General features: G+C 45.1%; 1 protein-coding gene across 1 annotated transcript in view; it reads right to left on the bottom strand.

Moving 5' to 3' along the window:
• Positions 1 to 22,344, bottom strand: part of LOC116971201 — a 149,311-nt gene that overhangs the window by 45,113 nt on the left and 81,854 nt on the right. Inside the window, exon 6 of the mRNA XM_033018169.1 lies at positions 6,843 to 6,981. Within this exon, the coding sequence (XP_032874060.1) occupies positions 6,875 to 6,981 (107 nt within the window). The 3' untranslated portion in view covers positions 6,843 to 6,874. The remainder of the gene's footprint in view (positions 1 to 6,842; positions 6,982 to 22,344) is intronic.

Below are 22,344 nucleotides of genomic sequence, written 5' to 3'. Positions count from 1 at the left end.
AGTTTGTGTTCACAAAATGAATTTTGATTGTCGGGTGTCTGCAGCCCAATTGTTTGCCTCGCCTTTTTTTTAACAAATTTGTGTTCACAAAATGAATTTTGGTTGTCGGGTGTCTGCAGCCCAATTGTTTGCCTTGCCTTTTTAACAAGTTTGTGTTCACAAAATGAATTATGGTTGTCAGGTGACTGCAGCCCAATTGTTTGCCTCGCCTTTTTTTAACAAGTTTGTGTTCACAAAATGAATTTTGGTTGTCGGGTGTTGTTAGGCGCTCCCCCCCTGGTGAATGCTATGTACTTACCTTTCTCTGTTTCTCTCCCGAGTGCAGGCCTCGTGGCTGTGAGTCGGGAATCAAGGGGTTAAAAGGCTCCTGTACCCGAATGGTCAAGCTGCGCCAGGTGACGGGTGACTCATCTGAAGCTTAAATACCAGAGTCTCCCAGGATTCTCTCTCTTTTTCGTCGACCCTGACTTGTGAGCAGCCTGCTGGTGTGAGCTGCGGAAGGCCTGGCCACATGGCATAGAACTTTGTGTACTTTCACCATTCCTTGTTAACAAATATTGAATTGGGACGGATAAGGGCTGACCTTAGTGTTTTCGTGTATTTTGTTTCAGGGTTATATCTCTTTAGGCAGGTTTTAGAGTCTCCGGTTCGACGGTCCATCACGTGGCTGGCTGGAGCACGGTTACATTGTTTGTCAGTCCATCCATATCCCTGCCTGGGTTGTTTGAATCAGGTTTGGGTTTTGTGTTCCATTGAATAATTAAAACTATTTTTGAACTAGAACCTGGTTTTTGAATTATGTTACGCGGCTCTGAAGTACCTGCATTCGGGAGTCGTAACAAAATGGGGGCTCGTCCTAAGTTTTGAGGACCCTAGACGTTTTGGGGGGTTTTTTTTGGTAGGCTTCTGGTGACTGAGGAAATCTGTGTGTGTGAGGGAATTTTTTCTTCCCTGCTTTGAGGCAGTCTGTGTTGTGAGGGAAATTTGTCTTTCCTGTTTGTGGTAGTATTGGTGCCCAGGGTTTAGCTGATGGTTTGGTGCTACATTTGATATGGAGTTTAAAGGGAAGGACTTTATTGAGGCTCCTAGTCGGGTGTTGTTTGATAGATGTACGAAGGAGCATTTGATTTTTCTGGCAGAGAACTATGACGTGCCTATTAACAAGCATTCAAAGAAACAGTCCATTATATCGGTGTTGTGGGCTGCGTTGGTGGAGGGTGGGGTTTTGCCTGGCTGTGCAGACAGTACCCCACCTTCTGTTCAGCCTGGTCAGGACATGGAGGCAGTCATTAGGGTGAAGGAGTTAGAGCTGGCAATGAGAGAGGAGGAGACCAAAAGAGCAGAGGAGGAGACCAAAAGGGCAGAGATTAGGCTGTGGGAGATGGAGTTGGATGCCTCCCGGGTTTCTTCTAGGGAACGGGAGTTTGATATGAACAAGAACATCCGCCTGGTTCCTCCGTTTAGTGAGAAGGATGTGGACAAGTTTTTCACAGTGTTTGAACGAGTGGCTTTGTCCTTGAAGTGGCCCAGGGACGTGTGGACCTTGCTATTACAGTGTGTCCTTGTGGGTAAAGCACGGGAGGTGTACTCGTCTTTGTCTGTTGAAAGCAGTCTGGACTATGAGTGTGTGAAGTCTACAGTATTAAGGGCTTATGAATTAGTTCCAGAGGCGTAGCGGCAGAAATTCCGGCGCTTTAGGAAGTTTGATAGTCAGACTTATGTGGAGTTTGCTAGGGAGAAGGAGGCACTTTTTGACAGGTGGTGCGCTTCTCAAGGAGTGAAGGATATTGGGCAACTGCGGGCCTTGATGATTATGGAAGACTTTAAGAACTGTCTCCCTGAAAGGGTTACTAATTACCTTAATGAGCAGAAGGTTAATGAGGTGTCTAAGGCAGATGAGTATGTATTGACTCATAAAACTGATTTTGTTGGGCGATCCTATAGTTTTGGTGCACGGCCGGTTGATCGTGGTGGTGTCGCCGGTGGCAGTGTCAAAGGTGTTTCTGTGCCTGCAAGTGGCAGCACGTTGATACAGGGGGAGGTCCGAGCTGATAAGGTTGACGGAAATGTGAGGACTAATGAGGGTCCTGTGTGCTGCTATTGTAGAGGGAGAGGGCACATGTTAAAGGCGTGTCCCGTTCTGAAGCAGAAAAATGCAAAGCCTGTGGCTTTGGTGGGTACACAGAAGGCACCGGTGGTACCTGAGGTGCCTGAGTCTGATGAGTGTAGGAATTATTCTGCGTTCATCATGAATGGTTTTGTTTCTCTAGAGTAAAGTTCTGGTGTCCATCTTGCGTGATACTGGTGCTTCTCAGTCCTTCATTTTGGATAATGTACTACCGTTTTCTGAGAAATCATCTGTTGGTTCTAGTATCCCAGTTGTAGGATTTGGTATGGATGGCATGGTAGTGCCATTGCATGCTGTTAACCTCGAGTCTGAGCTTGTTTCAGGTCAAGTAACTGTAGGGATACGGCCATGTTTTCCCATTGAGGGAGTGTCGTTGATTCTGGGTAACGATTTGGCTGGGGGTAAAGTTTTGGCCACTCCTGAAGTGACGGCTGTTCCTATGTTGCAGTGTCCTGATAATCTTGCTATGCAGCATCCGAAAGTGTTTGCAGCATGTGCTGTCACTAGAGCTATGGCAAGAAACCAAGCTACGTTTGATGATGTAGTTGACTTGAGTGAGAGTTTTTTTGTGGAGCAGGATGGTGGATCCTGTGTTGCGCAGGGTGTGTCTGCATCACAAGTTGGTGAAATGACTGAGACTACACCGGTGTCGTTGTCACATGACCGGCTGGTTGAGGAGCAAAAGAGTGATCCAGGTTTATCTGATCTGTTCGACTGCGCGGTGCCTGAGGGGGATATGGATTCCACAGCAAAGGGGTATTTTCTAAGGGATGGCTTACTGATGCGAAAGTGGTCTCCCTTGGATATATCTGGGCATGATGATTGGAGCGTGGTTGATCAGATTGTGATACCTCGTCGGTATAGGGACGAGATACTCTGTTTGGCTCATGATGGTACTCTGGGTGGACATTTGGGGGTCAATAAGACGTATGACCGTATCTTACGGAATTTTTTTTGGCCAGTGTTGAAAAAGGACGTGAAACAGCAGTGCAGGTGTTGTCACATTTGCCAGGTGGCAGGAAAGCCGAACCAATCGATTGTTCCTGCGCCTTTATATCCAATCCCTGTGAGCCGTTTGAGCGGATTCTAGTTGATTGTGTGGGTCCTCTACCTCGGACAAGGGTGGGCAACAAGTTTTTATTGACAATTATGTGTGCGTCTACCAGCTTTCCGGAGGTGGTCCCTTTGCGTAGAATTACTGCCCCTACCATTGTGAAGTCTCTCACTAAGTTTTTGTTGTTGTTCGGTTTGCCCAAGGTTGTGCAGAGTGACCAAGGTTCCAACTTCATGTCGAAGGTTTTTGGTCAAGTAATGAAGTTGTTAGATATTAAGCATTGTTACTCCAGTGCGTATCATCCTGAGAGCCAGGGAGCTCTCGAGAGGTTTCACCAGACTCTGAAATCTATGTTGAGCACTTACTGCCTGGAGTTTGAAAAAGACTGGGATGAGGGGGTTCATCCAGTTATGTTTGCGGTGCGTGAGGTCGTGCAGGAGTCTTTAGGGTTCAGTCCTGTTGACCTGGTGTTCGCGCATACTGTACGTGGTCCGTTGAGGGTCCTGAAGGAGAAATGGTTGCAGGAGGATACAAAACGTAGTATTTTAAACCACGTCTGTACCTTTCGGTCTAGACTGAGGAGGGCATGCGAACTGGCAATGGGTAATCTTGCTTCTGCTCAGTCTAGGATGAAGGACTGGTTTGACAGGAAGGCTTCTAGTAGGAATTTTTCTCCAGGTGACAAGGTCCTGGTGTTGTTGCCTATTCCTGGTTCCAGTCTGCAGGCTCGGTATAGCGGTCCCTATCAGGTGGTTAAGAAGGTTGGTGAGAGGGATTACGTTATTGGTACCCCTGATCGGAGGCGTAAGACTCAGCTCTGTCATGTCAACATGATGAAGCAGTACCATGAGCAGGAGCCTGTGGAGGTTGATGGGGAGGAGCTATGTCCTTCGGTTTCGTCTAAGCCTGTTTTGGCTGCAGTGGTGCTGCCCCCTGACACGGGTGGTGATGTGGGTGAGGCATGGTTGTCTGTGGCAGTGACGCAGGGAAAGCTGTGTAACTCTGAGGCTTTGGAGTCGCTTCCCTTGCGGTTGTCTCATTTGACTGAAGGTCAGCGGGGTGATCTGCTTGCTTTGGTAGAGTCAAATGGATCACTGTTCTCGGATGTGCCTTCCCAGACGTCTGTGCTGCAGCATGACATTGACGTGGCCGGTGCTGCGCCAATTAAACAGCATCCGTATCTGGTCAACCCTGACAGGCGTCATCGTCTAAGGAGTCAGGTTGACTATATGCGGCGGCATGGCATTGCTGAACCTAGTTGTAGTCCGTGGAGTTCTCCGTGTCTACTGGCTACGAAGGCTAATGGGGAGGACAGGTTTTGCACGGACTTTCGGAAAGTGAATGGTGTAACTAAGCCGGATTGCTATCCTCTCCCACGGATGGAGGATTGCGTGGATCGTGTGGGAAGTGCATCTTTTGTGTCTAAGTTGGACGTGTTAAAAGGGTATTGGCAAGTTCCTTTGACTAGGCGGTCGAGGGAGATCTCTGCGTTCGTTACGCCTGATGACTTTCTTCAGTACACGGTAATGGCATTTGGGATGCGCAATGCGCCGGCAACCTTCCAACGGTTGGTGAACATTGTATTGTCTGGTTTGTCCTTCTGTGAGGCATACCTTGATGATTTGGTTGTGTGCTCCAGGTCGTGGATCGAACACATCGGTCATCTGAAGGAGGTATTTCATCGTCTAGCGGAGGCAAACCTAACGATCAATCTGGAAAAGTGTGAGTTTGGCCAGGCCACGGTAACATATCTGGGTAAGGTGGTGGGCTGGGGTCAGGTTCGCACTCTCAAGGAAAAGGTGGGGCATATTGTCGCATTTCCTGCTCCAACCTCTAGGACTGAACTGCGTAGGTATCTGGCTATGGTTGGGTACTATAGAGGATTCTGTCCAAACCTCTCTGTGGTGGCTGCCCCTTTGACGGATTTGCTGAGTCCGAAGGTAGCTTTTGTGTGGTCCGCAGAGTGTCAACAAGCCTTTGATCATACTAAAAGTCTTCTGGTGCGCGCACCTGTGCTTGCGGCACCTGATTTTGAGCGTCCATTTAAGCTGGCAGTGGATGCTAGTGATCGTGGGGTTGGTGGAGTTCTTCTACAGGATGATTCAGATGGGGTGGAGCATCCAGTTTCGTACTTCTCTAAGAAGTTTAATCGTCATCAGAAGTGGTACTCCACCATTGAGAAAGAAGCCCTTGCTACTTTAATGTCTCTGAATCATTTCGAGGTTTATGTTGGCTCCTCGAATGTCCCTGTCATCGTACTCACGGATCATAATCCTTTGGTATTTTTGTAGAGTATGAAGAATAAGAACCGGCGGTTAATGAGCTGGAGTTTGCAGCTGCAAGACTACAACCTGGAGGACAGGCATATCCGTGGCAAGGATAATGTCTTGGCTGACGCCTTGTCGCGCCAGTAGTGTTTTAGCTCCTGAATAGTTTCTGGGATTTGGTGGTGTTTTTTTCTCTCTTCTTCCGAAACTTATTCAGTATCTTTGGGTGGGGGTGTTAGGCGCTCCCCCCCCCCTGGTGAATGCTATGTACTTACCTTTCTCTGTTTCTCTCCCGAGTGCAGGCCTTGTGGCTGTGTCGGGAATCAAGGGGTTAAAAGGCTCCTGTACCCGATTGGCCAAGTTGCGTCAGGTGACGGGTGACTCATCTGAAGCTTAAATACCAGAGTCTCCCAGGATTCTCTCTCTTCTTCGTCGACCCTGACTTGTGAGCAGCCTGCTGGTGTGAGCTGCGGAAGGCCTGGCCACATGGCATAGAACTTTGTGTACTTTCACCATTACTTGTTAACAAATATTGAATTGGGACGGATAAGGGCTGACCTTAGTGTTTTCGTGTATTTTGTTTCAGGGTTATATCTCTTTAGGCAGGTTTTAGAGTCTCCGGTTCGACGGTCCATCACGTGGCTGGCTGGAGCACGGTTACATTGTTTGTCAGTCCATCCATATCCCTGTTTGAATCAGGTTTGGGTTTTGTGTTCCATTGAATAATTAAAACTATTTTTGAACTTGAACCTGGTTTTTGAATTATGTTACGCGGCTCTGAAGTACCTGCATTCGGGAGTCGTAACAGGTGTCTGCAGCCCAATTGTTTGCCTCGCCTTTTTTTAACAAGTTTGTGTTCACAAAGTGAATTTTGGTTGTCGGGTGTCTGCAGCCCAATTGTTTGCCTTGGCTTGGCTTTTAAAATCGTTGCAACAGTTGGATGCCTGCCCAAGCATCCATACGGCCCACAATGTCTATACTGGCCCTCTGGAAACCAGTACCTTCGGCCCGCAACACCCATACTAGCGCAACAGACAGACCCCCCCCCCCCACTGGCGAGCAGTATTGGAATTGGTGGAGAGGTGGAATATTGCGTTGGTGACCAGCCCTCCCGTGTGATGCTGGGATCCAACGGGTCCCACTTAGTCTAGCACCCCCTACAAATCCTTAATTTCCTGATGGATGAAATCTTCCCACTCTATGCAGGATGAAGTCTATCCGATTATTTTAGACTCTCTTATATTATTCTATATTATGTTATACTTTGAGACACTATAAAGGATTATGTTCAACTTTTATCCAAAATGCAACTGGAGCATTAGCCCAAGAAATGAGCAAGCGAGTAAAAAGGTGAGTCCCTGGAAGAAACGACAAGAGAGGAATGAGAGCTCACCCATCTGAGTAGACTTCTGAATCGAATCCAAGTCATTCTTTGGTGATGCAGTCCATCAGGTTAATGTCGGTGAATGAAGAGGCAGCAGACTTGAAGTTCCAGTCCTCAAGAACGTCCGTACCTTCTTGGTCAGCTTTTTCTGCAAAGCAACAGATGCACGGGATGAGGAGAAATGTCCAATTTGTCATAGGCTTCTGTTTCTTTTCCCACCTGGTAAACAATTTGAGATGGTTCTGTGGTGGTGGATGAAAGAAGGAGATGGGTAAGTCTGTCTCGAACGTTTTTGGGCCCGGAAAGGAGATATCCCAGTCCTGGACAACTTCAAACGGGCCCAGCCAATCCACTTGTTTACCCCAAGTGAAGTGCTTGCACGTCTGAAGGAGGGTCTCGACCCGAAACGTCACCCATTCCTTCTCTCCAGAGATGCTGCCTGTCCTGCTGAGTTGCTCCAGCATTTGTGTCTAAGTGCATGCACCAATGACTGACACTCATCTGATGTGGGAGGGCTACCCATTTCAGGCTGGTCCTTGTTCAGGTTCCACCAGAACATCACTTGATTTGGTTGCAGCTTTTTATGTCAAACGTCATTGATTTAAGTTGCCTCAAATACTTAACATCTAAACACTGGATGTAGAACAGAGAAGAACACACCACAGGAACTGGTCCTCCAATATACATGTCGTTCAGGACACCAATTTAAAACCCATCTGCCTATACATGGTCTATATCTTTCCATTCCCTGCCTGCTCAAGTACCTTCTCTAATTGCCCCTTATATGTTGCCATTACATCTGATTCCACACCTCCCCTGACACATGTTCTTGACACCTATCACTTTCTATGTGTAAATAACACTTTCCTCGCAAATTCCCTCTCTCACCTTAAACCTATGCCATCAAGTAATTGACATATCCACCCTGGGAAAACGACCCAGCATATTTACCCTATCTACACCTCTCATAATGTTGTATAGTTGTATCAAGTTGTCCTCCAGCCTCTGACTTTCCAGGGAAAACAATCCAAGTTTGTCCAACCCCTCCTTAGAGCTCATTGTATTATGTAATTAAAACTGAAATTTTGCGATCTTACTAAATCTTGAACAATGTAGAGAGTTTTGTGCAGTAATTTAAAACTTGATTTATTCCGCTCTCTGCAATTGTCAACCTGGACATATTGGACCCAAAGCCAGAAAAATGAATGTTAAAGAAATTCCAGACCACTTGGATCATATAGCACCACAATTGATAGTCAGAGGGCTTGCACAGGATCTCCCATGATCATGATCTTGATCCATGAGGCCTTGAGTTCCCAAACCAGCTTGAAAAACTGCTTCCTGATTCCTGACTCTATAAATCCCCAGCAGCAGGGCACTTGCTTTTTTCCCCACAACCAACTTCAACCTCATTTTTCATCATCTGTACAATCCTCAATGCAATCTCATTCCTCTCCTACTTAAGGTAAATACCCATGAAGCCTTTATGCCCATCACCTCCCCCAACCCTTACACACACCATCTAACGCATGGCACTGGGATCCCATATATGTCTTCCTTTCTCCAGTCATAATACCAGTGAGAGTACCGGTGCACATGTCTTTCCTCACAGCTCCTCAGTATCTACTCCCACCGTAATGCCTCTAATGCCTCCCTTATCGCATTCCACCCCTTTCCTCGCCATAATATGGTCTCAAATATCTCATCTTCCCTCACCACATTGCTCTCCTCCCACCATCGTACCTTTTGGGATTACTGTCCTCGCATGATCAAAGAACTGACTTTTGTTCCCTGACCTCTACTACAAACATGGAACATACTCTGATTTCCCCCATCACCATCACCATCACCATGCTCAGTCACCCAACAGATTCAATGCTCTCTGCAAATGAGAATGTAATTGTTTGGCCTCATTGTTACCTACAACAATAAGATAGTCTTGACTCTTGACGACACTTCCTCCCACAACATTACTTAATTACAGCTCGAATCCCTTGCTGGACACTATGCCCCCTCCCCACCCCTTCACACCCTGCCACCACAGACCTAGTTTACATCAGTCTGAAGGAAGGTTTTCAGCCCGAAACATTGCCTATTTCCTTCGCTCCATAGATGCTGCTGCACCCCCTGAGTTTCTCCAGCACTTTTGTCTACCCTAATTTAGCCTTGCAGGAGCCTAAAGGGGAAATCAACCTTAGTTTAGTTTAGTTTGTCACATGTACTGAGGTACGGTAAAAAGCTTATTTTTGTTGCGTGCTATCTGGTCAGCGGAAAAACTCCACTTGTTTACAATCAAGTCACCCACAGTGTACAGACACAAGAGAAAGGGAATAACATTTAGTGCAAGATAAAATCCTGTAAAGTCCAATTAAAGATAGTCTGAGTGTCTCCAGTGAGGTAGATAGATGGTAGGTCAGGACTGCTCTGCAACTGTAAAGCTTGCTGTAGTCTTCCAGAACTAAGGTGTGTCCATTTCAAAATATCAGAGCTGAGCACCCAGACCAGGAATGCTACATGTCTGAAATATCTGTGCAGGTCTAAGACAAAACAATTAGAATACCTTTCAGCAAGCCAAGACAATGCATCACAACTTCACCCAGAATATGCAAACATCATTTACAAAGAAGTCCTGGATGTCATATTTTTCATTGAGGCACACGATGCCCGTCACTAAAATACGAAACTATTCCATTTAATTGTTTTCCACATGCATGAATTGGCAGTAAATTTCAAACAATCCTTGTTCCCTTGGTGCAAGAGCTCCGTCTCAGACTTGCCTGAATCTGCTCTTACACTGGGAACTCCATGCCAAGCATCCAAACAGTCTGAAGAAGGATCGCGACCTGAAACATCACCTATCCATGTTCTCCAGAGATGCTGCCTGACACGTTAAGTTACTCCGGCTCTTTGTGCTTTTTTTTCTAAACCAGTATCTGCAGTTCCTCGTCTCTACCGATTCCATTTGTTTCATTTGTAATCCGATTCGGAGCATTTCTTTCAATTTGGAGATTCCACCAAGCTGTTTTTTTAGTGCATTAAAAGAGCATTGTGTTTCCTCAATACAGTAATAAATAAATCAAAAAATATTACAATGTTTCACTGCACTGATCTTGTTGCCTCCCTTGAAAAGCAACAGGTTATTATAGTTTTAGCGACATTACATGAAACTCGGTTAAAATTCCTGCAACTGCCAACATGTGGCTAAGACATTGTCAGCCAGGTTTGAACTGTACAACATCACCAGCTATTCTGCCCCTTTCTCCCACCCCCACCCCCCTTTCCACCACCCTCTGGCTTCACACTTCACTCCTACTCTCTCCATATCCGACAGCCTTTTGCCTTCTTTTCACCTGCGGCCTTTGTCGCTTACTCCACTTATTTGCCACTGAGCCCCCCACCCCCCCCCCCCTCCCCTCACCTGTATCTACCCACCACTTGCCAGGCTGTGTCCCACCCCCACCTCTTTTCCAGCTTTTACCCCTTTCTAATTCCGGCTGAATTATGATATCAAAGGCGATCTAAAATGCAGTCATCGGTTGGTGATCAGCAAATTCATAGTGTGCTCTTGTAAAAAGTTAAGTAACACATAACTTCCTGACATAAAGTATGTAGTTTCATCAACTTACTCCAATTTCTGTTATTTTACCTTGCCATGTGTTAGTGTGCGTGGGATAGGTTGCCACTTAGTAGATGGCATTTAATTAGGTGAGACTGCCCTTTGCACTGACAAGTTTGTTTATTCAATGTTTCTGGATTGTGGTAGTGTTAATTTATGATCCATAAATAATCCTATACATGCAACATAATCCATCAACAAGCTTTAAGCATTCAATGTTTACTTGCTATAGTTTCATAAGTGAAAAGCAAGATTAAACAACTGAATTTAGAGCCATCAGCCTGGGAGGGAATTTCAATCAATGTATTCTGGCAATTGTATCCAATGCATTTGGGTTAGATCCAATGAACTGACTGAATAGATACATTTGTAATAACCATTGTTCATGTTATCAGATTATAGGGGAGGACATATAAATTCTGTACAGACCAATGATTAGATTCCTCCTTCCCCCTCTTTGTTTACTTGAATAATATCATGGGACAAGTACTAAGTGATAGGAGATTGAATGGCTCTCATTTGTTGTAACTATAGACCAAATAAATCAGTAACTTACATGTAGGAACAGGCAGAGCACATATATAATCATCTTTCAGCAAGTCTGAGGCAGCCTTCAATTAAATGAATGTAAGACCTACCTTTTTGATCAATTTGAAATCCTGAAGACAAATTGCTAACAATTCGAAAATATTCTTCAAGACCTTATCAATGAGATGTAAAAAGCAACAGACTAAGAGACAGACAGAAAACAAAGAACTGGAATAACACAGAGGGTCAGACAGCATCTCTGGATGACAATCCTCCCATCCGGGAAGCACTACAGGTCTCTCCGTTGCCGGACCAGCAGGTTCAGGAACAGCTTCTTCCCAGCGGCTGTTACACTACTTAACTCTGCACCTTAGTGATTGCCATCACTCCCCCCGGACACTCCTTCCCCCAGAAAAATTGCACTATTGCTAATGTATGTACATACAGTATATATATTTTGCTGTTCCATTATTCTCTGTTCTCTCTACTGGGTGAGATGCTAACTGCATTTCGTTGTCTCTATTCTGTACACTGCACAATGACAATAAAGATTGAATCTGAATCTGAATCTGAATCTGAATGGATAGGTGATATTTTGGGTCGGGCCGCATCTATCAGACTGATTGTGAAAGTGATTGTGATTGTAAAAGCTGGAAAGGAAGTGGGGGCAATTGCCACAGCCTGGCAATTGATACTTGGATACAGGTGAGGGGGTGTTTGATTAGCACATGTGTGGATAAATCCAGAGAGGGAAAGGAGATAAAAGGAGACAAAAAGGAGACAAGGAGACAAAAGGATGTTAAGTTTAGTTCAGAGATACAGCGCAGAAACAGACCCTTTGCCCACCAGTGATCCCCACACATTAACTTTATCCTACACACACCAGGGCCAATTTTACATCTATAAACCAAGCCACTTAACCTACAAACCTGTACTTCTTTGGAGCATGGGAGGAAACTGAAGATCTCAGAGAAAACCCATGCAGGTCAAGGGGAGAACGTACAAACTTCATACAGACAGCACCCATAGTCAGGATGGAACTCAGGGCTTTGGCATGCAAGGCGGCAGCTCTACAGGTGCGCCACTGTGCCATGTTGGTACGGAGAGAAGACATTTTAAAGTGGAATAAAATGTAAAGCCAGGGGGAGAGATGGAAGGAATGGTGGGGAGGGACAAGGAGGTTGGGATAATGGGAGAAAGGGTCCATATTGGAACGGAGGGAGAGGAAAAAGTAATGCGGTCTGGTGCAATCTAGCCAATAACTTAATAATTATTTTGGTTTTATTCATTTTTTAAGTGCAGGTTGTAATCAAGTAGGGCCATTATTTTGTAGTGAGTAGTCGCACTCTTGTTGCCCCAGAGATCTCAGATCATTACTGCCACACTTTTGGAGATTATATCTTTCAGATGGGATGTTAAAATAAGATCTTCTTTTTCCCTCTCATTTGCATACAGATAATCCTGTTGTATTATTTTCCAGAGGATGGGAGACATTCTTCCTGATATTCTGAACAATATTTAACATCCACCAGTCATTATCCAATGATGGACACAAAATGCTGGAATAACTCAGCGGATCAAGCAGCATCTCTGGATAGACGGAATGGGTGAAGTTTCGGGTTGAGACCTTTCTTCAGACTGATCATTATCCAATCATTAGTCCCATGGCAACTCGAGGGAGCTCAATGTAAGTAAAATTGGCTGCTATATTGACAACATTGCCATAGTAACTTTATTTCAGAAGTATAGATTTGATTGTAAAGTGTTTTCAAGTTGTTTGTGGATGTGAATGCTCAATAAATTCTTACATTTCTTTCTAATCTTTTGGAGAACTGTAAAGAAGAGGCTAACATTGGCACATGACTGAAACAGTCTTCCCAAAGACTGAATTGTCTTTATTTAACAATTTGAGCAAAGATTCCTGATGTTTGATAAGGAGTTATTTTTACCACTCATATGCCCAGGTGAAGGGATTTAAGATTGTCACATTCTTTGACAACACGCCTGTCATATCTTATGATGTAATCTGGGATTTTGACAAAATCACAGAAAACACTTGCAAATGTTAGACACAATACACAATACACAATACACAATACAATTTATTAGTAAGATTAAACGAGAACTTACCAGTTTGAAGTTTGATCTTGATTTTATGAGGAGTTACGATGAGCGATTACGTGAAGAAGGGCCGTCCGTCTGCGTGCGCGTCAATCTTCAAAGCAGCGGTGTTAAATCACAGATAAAAAAGAAGACCTGAGAATAGTAAGATTGTGAAAAACTTGAACTTCCATATGACATTGATAATATGAGGGTGGGAGCGGTGGGCACGTAATCGCTCATCGTAACTCCTCATAAAATCAAGATCAAACTTCAAACTGGTAAGTTCACGTTTAATCTTACTATTTTACTTCGGAGTCACGTGAGTGACTACGTGAAGATTTCAAAGCTCTGTGATTTTACGCCGGTTACGAATCCAAGCGTCACACACTGAATGGATTGACCATGGATGCGTGTGATCATTAAAGCATTCAGACATTACGTAGTTAAGTAAAGAAACTGATGCTTTAAATGAAAGAAAAGTTTTTTAAAAAGTTACCCCTCCCAACCTTGGGGGGAAACTAAGGGACAGAACTTAAAATGGTACGTGCAAACACCCCCAGTCCGGTTATGGGTTTGTTATAAAAACCGGTGGACCGTTATTTCATTCGTCCATCCTGCAGCCACTAGGATGTCGTTAAGGGGCACGTCCATAGCTCTTGCTGCCGACGTAGATGCAGCCCTGGTGGAATGAAATTTAACGATATAAATGTTCACTGCTGCCACCGCCATTACCTCCTTTGACCATCTGGAGATGATTTGAGTTGATACCTTCTGGTGTGGTTTTTTATGGCTGATGAGGACCGATTGTTCTGAGCCTCTGAGGTTCTCCGTAACTCTCAGATAGCGGTGTTAGTACGTTACCACACACACAACCGTTGGTCCTCTGGATATGCCAAGAACTGGATCTCCATCCCTGGCATTCCTGGCCTGCTCTGTTTTATCAGGTTCCTGATTAGGAATGTTATGTTGTTCATATTGGTGGTCATGTAGTCCAACTGTAACTTTTGCAGTGTCTGGACTCTTTGTCAGCATACCACCTTCAGGGTTAGTTATAGGCGGTCCCCACTGTCAAAGTAGGGTTAGTACCACGCTCACATCCCATGTGTCCGTGTAGCTTGGCCTTGGAGGTATTAAGTTGTAAATTCCCTTCATGAATTTTGTTGTAAAGGGGTGCGTTCCTATCGACCCGTGCCCTGCTTCCAGCATCAGATAGGAGGAGAGTGCGCCTCTGGCACTATAGATTGCACTATAACTTTGTTTATAGTTATGGTACAGAGTTGATAGGAACTCCAAGACATCCGTTATCCAAACTGTGTTGTATTTGTTCGGACAGTCCTATGCCTTGACATGGCCTCCTCAGAATCTGCAGACCAACAAGTTAATACGTTCATGTAGTGGATGATTGCTCCCTGTAACTGGGTTCACTGGGAGGTCCCTGCTCTTGGGTACAGCCATAACTGGCTGGACTATAATTCCCAATTTTTTTGGGAACCAGGCTTGAGTAGGCCAATCTGGCACTACCAATATACCTGTGGCTTAGTCTTGCTTGATTTTGGTCAAGCATCGGTTTGTGAGACAAATTGGTGGAAAGCATACATAAACATTCCTCCCCAATTGAGGGAGAAAGCATCCACTGCCTTAGCTCCTGGATCCAGCTCGCAGGACACATATCTGGGTAACTGATGGTTTGGTCTAGATGCAAACAGATCAATATCTGGTATGCCAAATCGTGTAGTTATTTCGTTAATTACTGCCTGATTCAACATCCATTCTGTGTTGTTATTAAACATTCGTGATCCAGCATCTGTCACCGTGTTATATCTACCTCGTAGATAGACCGCTGTAACCCAAATATTCCTCTCGATACACCAGTGCCAAATGAGGTTCGACAATCTGTCGCAAGATACAGATTTTACACCACCCTTGTGATTGATATATGCCACCGCAGTGGTGTTATCAATCTGAATTTGAACAAGCACAGGTTGCATATCGCTACAGAAAACCTTGAGTCCATATTGTGCCCCCAACAATTCTGGGTAATTGATTCCCTGTGTTGGGGAATTACAGACTCCTGCTCATTCCATCTGCCCCCACAGCTCTAGACTGTGTTTGTGGCTCCCCATTCTTAGCCGCTAGTATTGGTCTGAACCACCGATGGCTTTCGAGCAAAATTTCCCTTGAGCTGTCTCTCGTTCGTTATCCACCATAGTTTATCAACAATGGCCTCTGCTGGTAATCCATAGTTTTGCCAATTTGGCCTGCATGTAATCTGAGTGTTCGTTCCTTTGCTCGCTGTAACTTCTCCATAAGTTGCTCCATGTGGGAGAGTCATCCTCAGGCGCTCTCCGTTGATGGAGGGTATCCCTCTTCCCCGGACTCATCTGAGTCAACGGGTGTCAGACTTGCGGGTGGTTTTTACGTCCCGCAGGACCACCACGGAGCTCCTCCTCCTGCACCAAGTCTTTCCTGCCGGTTCTGCCGGCGGTAATGTCGGGAACAAGACCGTCGCCCGCTACTAGGAATGCTGCGGTCTTCGGCAACCGACTTCCCCGCGGACTGTCTCATCGACATCTGGGCTCTGAAACTACAAAAAGCTTCAAGTCCGAGAGAACGCAGGTAAGTAGTTCAACTTTCCTTACCTGCCCATCCTGACGGCTGGGAGGACACAATGCCTCTCCAGTCCGTCATGCGCATTGCGTTCAGACGTAATGACGCGCACGCAGACGGACGGCCCTTCTTCACGTAGTCACTCATGTGACTCCGAAGTAAAATTGTCATTTGAACCTCATAGAGGCTCAAATGAAATGTTGTTTCTGCAGTCATACACACAAGAAAAAAAGACCCAAGACACAACACAATTTACACAGACATCCATCACAGCGCATCTCCTCCTCGCTGTGATGGAAGGCAAAAAAACTTATCTCTCCCCTGCACTCCCCATTCCCCTCCCGTTGTCAGAGTCAAAGCCCCCGGCGGGCGCTAGCAAAGTCCCACAGCCGTTGAAGCCGCGCCGGGCGGTGATGTAAGGCCCCGCTCCAGGCACTCCTCGACCCCGCGACTCGGGCGGATGAAGTCGCCGTTGCGGAAGCCCCGAAAAGCGATCTCCCAGCAGGGACCCGCGGGCTCCCGGTGTCATTGTCCACCGGACCTGCGGTAAGCCTCCGAATCCCCGGGGTCGGGCTGCAGCAGCGCGCCACCACCGCTCCACCCGCTCCGAACTCGGCCAGCTCCGTGATGGTGAGTAGGTCCGCAGGCTCCGCGACTGGAGCCCCAGGACGTTCCTGCTGGAGGCCGCTCCACGTTGCAGCCCCAATGACAATGGAGACCCGACAGGGAAAAGGTCGGGTTCTCCGTGCAGGGGAAAGATTTTAAAAGTTTAAAACGCACAAAAAGTTTAGAGCGCATAAAATGCGCTCTAAATTTACAAAGAGACTGTGTGACCTGGAGAGTATTTTGCAGCCCTAGAGCAGGTGTCCTGTGTGGGACCTAGCTATTAAAACTAAGAAGTTAATGGATGCAAGGGGTCTTTGCGTTAGAGGCATGTTTCTGAAGTCAGGTCAGAGATGCCTGTCCAGCTGCAGGCTTCAAATCAGCTGTCAGAGCCGGTCGGAACCCTCAATTACACTCATTCAATCATTTTTGCTTTATAACTGAAAACTCCGTGCTGAATATCTAAACTACCATTAACATTAATGAAGCGATCAGTCTTTTTCACGCCAGATTAATTGTTAAAATACAGGACAATAGGAGAAACATGGATTAGTTTAAGGGCAAATGGTTGGTACCTATGGTGCCTTGACATTGTAGCCCCTGGCAGTGATTGGACTAAAGGTTAAATTACAGGATGAGATGAAAGAATTCTTTTTAACCCTCCGCTCTCTCGAGATTTCTGTTGGTGGTTGGAACAAACTGTTATCTCAGAGCAGCATCAGATTACGACAAGTACAGGCAATTCCCCCAGTCCCTGATGTATGAAGGAATTATTGGACTACACTTCACAAAGAGTAATAAACCACTTTAAACAGAACTTTATCGCTGAGGTCAGAAGCCTTGCACAGCCACTCCGTGCACTGATTGTTTCTGGTAGTTTAGTTTAGCGTAGAGATACAGCGCGGAAACAGGCCCTTCGGCCCACCGAGTCCACAACGACCAGCACACTAACGCTATCCTACACTAATGCCAATTTTTACATTCATACCAAACCAATTAACCGACAAACCTGTACGTCTTTGGAGTGCGGGAGGAAACCGAAGATCTCGGTGAAAACCCATGCAGGTCAAGGGGAGAATATACAAACTCTACAGACAGCACCAATAGTCAGGATCAAACCATGGTCTCTGATGCTGTAAGCACTATAAGGTAGCAACTCTACTGCTGCACCACCGTGACACCGTGGTAATTCTAAATGGGGAGAAGGTGAAGCTGAAATGGAAAGTAGTTATAAATATTATCAGTGCTTGTGAAAAAATCTAGCTGGCAATGAACATACTATTTGACACATTACCTCTAAGGTGTAGATGTACTCATTGTGTTGATTGTGTACATCTACACTATGTCAATGTGGACGTACTATATAAACGTACATCTACATCAACATTCATCAATGTAGGTGTACTATATTGAGTTGAATATTACATTACATGGATGCTAAAATGCAGACTAAATGTCCAGGAAGAAACTCCAGATGCTGGTTTATACCGAAGATAGACACCAAATGCTGGAATAATTAGACCATACCTGGAGTATTGCGTACTGTTTGGGTCTCCTAATCTGAGGAAGGGCATTCTTGCCATAAAGGGAGTACAGAGAAGGTTCACCAGACTGATTCCTGGGATGTCAGGACTTTCATATGAAGAAAGACTGGATAGACTCGGCTTGTACTCGCTAGAATTTAGAAGATTGAGGGGGGATTGTATAGAAACTTACAAAATTCTTAAGGGGTTGGACAGGCTAGATACAGGAAGATTGTTCCCGATGTTGGGGAGATCCAGAACAAGGGGTCACAGTTTAAGGAAAAGGGGAAATCTTTTAGGACTGAGATGAGAAAAACATTTTCCACACAGAGAGTGGTGAATCTCTGGAATTCTCTGCCACAGAAGGTAGTTGAGGCCAGTTCATTGGCTATATTTAAGAGGGAGTTAGATGTGGCCCTTGTGGCTAAAGGGATCAGGGGGTATGGAGAGAAGGCAGGTACAGGATGCTGAGTTGGACGATCAGCCATGATCATATTGAATGGCAGTGCAGGCTCGAAGGGCTGAATGGCCTACTCCTGCACATATTTTTTATGTTTCTATGTTTCTATAATTCAGTAGGTCAGGCAGATTTCTGAAGAAAAAGAATAGATGATGTTTCGGGTCGGAACTCTTCTTCAGTGTTAAAGTGCAGAATTAGGGTATTGGGACATTTTAGTCTATGCCATAATTTATGCTCCATACAAGCTTGCTCCCTCCCTCTACAATTACCTTCATCTGGATTAGCAAAGTTACATTACAGTTTCCTCCTCCAGAATAATAATAATAGAAGACATCTGAACTCAACAAGATCTGTGTCTTTCTAGTTAATTTCAACTGGATGTCATAGAAATATAGAAAATAGGTGCAGGAGTAGGCCATTCGGCCCTTCGAGCCAGCACCACTATTCAATATGATCATCCAGAATCAGTACCCCGTTCCTGCTTTTTCCCCATATCCCTTGGTTCCCTTAGCCCTAAGAGCTAAATCCAACTCTCTCTTGAAAACATCCAGTGAATTGGCCTCCACTGCCTTCTGTGGCAGAGAAATGCACAGATTCAAAACTCTCTAGGTGAAACGGTTTTTCCTCATCTCAGTCCTAAATGGCCTACCCCTTATTCTTAAACTGTGACTCCTGGTTCTAGAGTTCCCCATCATGGGGAACATTTTTCCTGCATCTAGCCTGTCAAATTCCTTAAGAATTGTACATGTTTCTATGAGATACCCTCTCATCCTTCTAAATTCCAGTGAATACAAACCCAGTCAACCCATTCTTTCATCATATGTCAGTCCCGCCATATCGGGAATTGATCTGGTGAACCTATGCTGCACTCCCTCAATAGTAAGAATGTCCTTCCCCAAATTAGGAGAGCAAAACAGCACACAATACTCCAGGTGAGGTCTCACCATGACCCTGTACAACTGCAGTAGGATCTCCTTGCTCCTAAATTCAAATCGTCTGGCAATTGAAGGCCAACATGCCATTAACTTTCTTCACTGGATGCTGTACCTGCATGCTTACTTTCAGTGACTGATGTCCAAGGACTTCCAGGTCTCATTGAACCTCCCCTTTTCCTAATCTGACACCATTCAGATAATAATCTGCCTTCCTGTTCTTGCTGTCAAAGTGGATAACCTTACATTCGTCCACATTATACTGCATCTGCCATGCATCTGTCCACTCACCCAACTTATCCAAGTCACCCTGCAGCCTCATAGCATCCTCCTCGCAGCTCACACTGCCACCCAGATTTGTGTCATCCGCTAACTTGGACATGTTACATTTAATTCCCTCGTCTAAATCATTAATATATATTGTAAATAACTGGGGTCCCAGCACCGAGCCTTGCGGCAACCCACTAGTCACTGCTTGTCATTCTGAAAAGGACCCGTTAATTCCTACTCTTTGCTTCCTGTCTGCCAACCAGTTCTCTATCCATGTCAATACCCTATCACCGATACCATGGGATCTAATTTTGCACACTAATCACTTGCGTGGGACTTTGTCAAAGGCTTTTTGAAAGTCCAGACACACGGGAGACGGTTTAGTCGCTGAATATCTGACCATGGAGCAGGTAGCACGGGATTACATGGTACCCATGGTGGGAGAAACTCCCTCCGACTTGACTATTTGATCTGCATTGCCCTTAGCTGGGCACACACAATCAAAGATTTGGATCCAATTCAAATTATATTTTCAAGTAATTTCAAATTGCCAGAGTATTAAATAAATGAGCACTAATGAAGGTGCACCATTCAAACTGTTTTACTCTCTTGCTGAGCTTGTCACGTAAATTGGGAAACATTTTGGGAATTGCACATTCAACTCGTAACATTCCATTTTTGTCTGTGAATAACAAAATGTAAAAAGAAACAGAACCAATTTGTGCTTAACAGGTCCATGCAGGTTGCTTAGGCAACATCATTGTTAGATTTAAACGTTTAAAAGGCACATATGTTACCGGTATTTCAAGTTACTCGTTCTACCTGTGCTCCTTTAACTTTCCTTGTGATCCACCCACGTTCTCCCAAACCACCCCCCATCAGCCTCGCCTACACCAGCAATGATGAATGAAAGAAGGTGTAAACATGTTAGGATGACGTTGGACCTGGAAGGAAGTCGGTGCTACCATGCTTCAGCTAACCTTGCATTTCAAAGTGTTGAAGGTAGATCACTTTATCGAGTGGCACTGCAACAACAACCTCTCATACAATGTGTAAGAAGGAACTGCAGATGCTGGTTTAAATCAAAGGTAGACACAAAAAGCTGGAGTAACTCAGCGGGACAGGCAGCATCTCTGGAGAAAAGGAATGGGTGGCGTTTTAGGTCAAGACCCTTCTTCAGACTCCGTTTCGTGTTGAGATTCTTCTTCAGACTGAAGAAGGGTCTCGACCCGAAACGTCACCCATTCCTTCTCTCCAGAGATGCTGCCTGTCCTGCTGAGTTACTTTTTGTGTCAACTTCTCATACAATGTTACCCAAACCAAGAGTCTATTTGTTAACTTTAGAACGGGGAAATCGATAGACCACAAGCCAATTTTGTTTGGGTCAACTGTGGAGAGCGTTAGCAGCTTCATACGCCTGGGTGTTAACACCTCGGATAACTTGTCCTGGACCCAGTATATAGATATCATCGGGAAGAAGGGGCACCATTACCACAACATTTTTGGAAGTTTAAAAAGATATGTAATTGAATACTGTGTAACACCTCAAATTGGTTATACAGAGAAAGTAAAACGAAAAATCATGTTGAATTAAACAGAAAATGCTGGAAATATTCAACAAGGCAGGCAGCAACTGTGGAAAGAGAAACAAATGTTTCAGGTTGAAGATTTTTGGAGTTGTCCATGTTAAATATGTGCAGCTTCTATTCGCGAAACAAGTCTGTTTTTATTTAAGTTGTGTGGGAGAGAATACATTTGCTGTCCTCTGGTGGTCTAAGTGGAACACTGCTCTTTGAATTGCAATACTCACTATCAGTATCAAAAACTCCACCCATAAATTGAGCTCATGTCTCCTCCGATAAACTGCATAGCAACACTAAGAGATAGCACTTGAGATCACCTCTCTACAATGCAAACATTTATTTGACAAATTGGAAAAGCCAGAATTTCTCAGTTGTCACACACAGGTAATCTTGGAGAGTGCAGAACAGTTCTGAATTCTACTTTCATTTGTGTACTTAACCGAGTAGGAATCTGCATTTCAGGGGCCTTCCAAGTAAACCCAATCACCCATTTCATTACTGTCCATGGCAGTTGTTTGAAACCAAACACAGCTTTTCATAAGCTTAGCTCACCTCAGCATCAAATGTAGTCGCACGGGTTTAAAGGCGGCACCGTGGTGCAAAGGATGGCACAGTGGCGCAGCAGTAGAGTAATGCCCCTGTCCCACTTAGGAAACCTGAACGGAAACCTCTGGAGACTTTGTGCCTCATCCAAGGTTTATGTGCGGTTCCCGGAGGTTCCCGGGGGTTTTTGTCAGTCTCCCTACCTGCTTCCACTACCTGCAACCTCCGGCAACCACCTGCAACCTCCGGGAACCGCACGGAAACCTTGGGCGTGGCACAAAGTCTCCAGAGGTTTCCGTTCCGGTTTCCTAAGTGGGACAGGGGCATTACTGCCTTACAGCCACAGAGAACCGGGTTCAATCCTGACTATGGGTGCTATCTGTTCGTTCTCCCTGGACCGCGTGGGTTTTCCCCGGGTGCTCCGGTTTCCACCCACAGTCCAAAGACATACGTGTTTGTAGGTTAATTGGTTTCGGTAAAATTATAAATTGTCCCTAATGTGTAGAATAGTGCTTGTGTACAGGGTGATCACTGGTCAGCGTGGATTTGGTGCGCCGAAGGACCTATTTCCATGCTGTATGTCTAAAGCCTAAAGACCAACATGTGAACCAATACCAGTACTGCCACCATGATAATATTATCTGATTACACTCTGGCCTGCTGTATCTAAAGCTGACTATATGAACACCTCTGTGATTATTCATTCTTTTAAAAAAAACTGAGATCACCTAAAACACAATGTG

The sequence above is a fragment of the Amblyraja radiata genome, chromosome 1 (assembly GCF_010909765.2).
Source record: "Amblyraja radiata isolate CabotCenter1 chromosome 1, sAmbRad1.1.pri, whole genome shotgun sequence".
Lineage (NCBI taxonomy): Eukaryota > Metazoa > Chordata > Chondrichthyes > Rajiformes > Rajidae > Amblyraja > Amblyraja radiata.
Note: the sequence above shows the minus strand (reverse complement) of the source record. Positions and strands in the feature narration are given on the sequence as shown.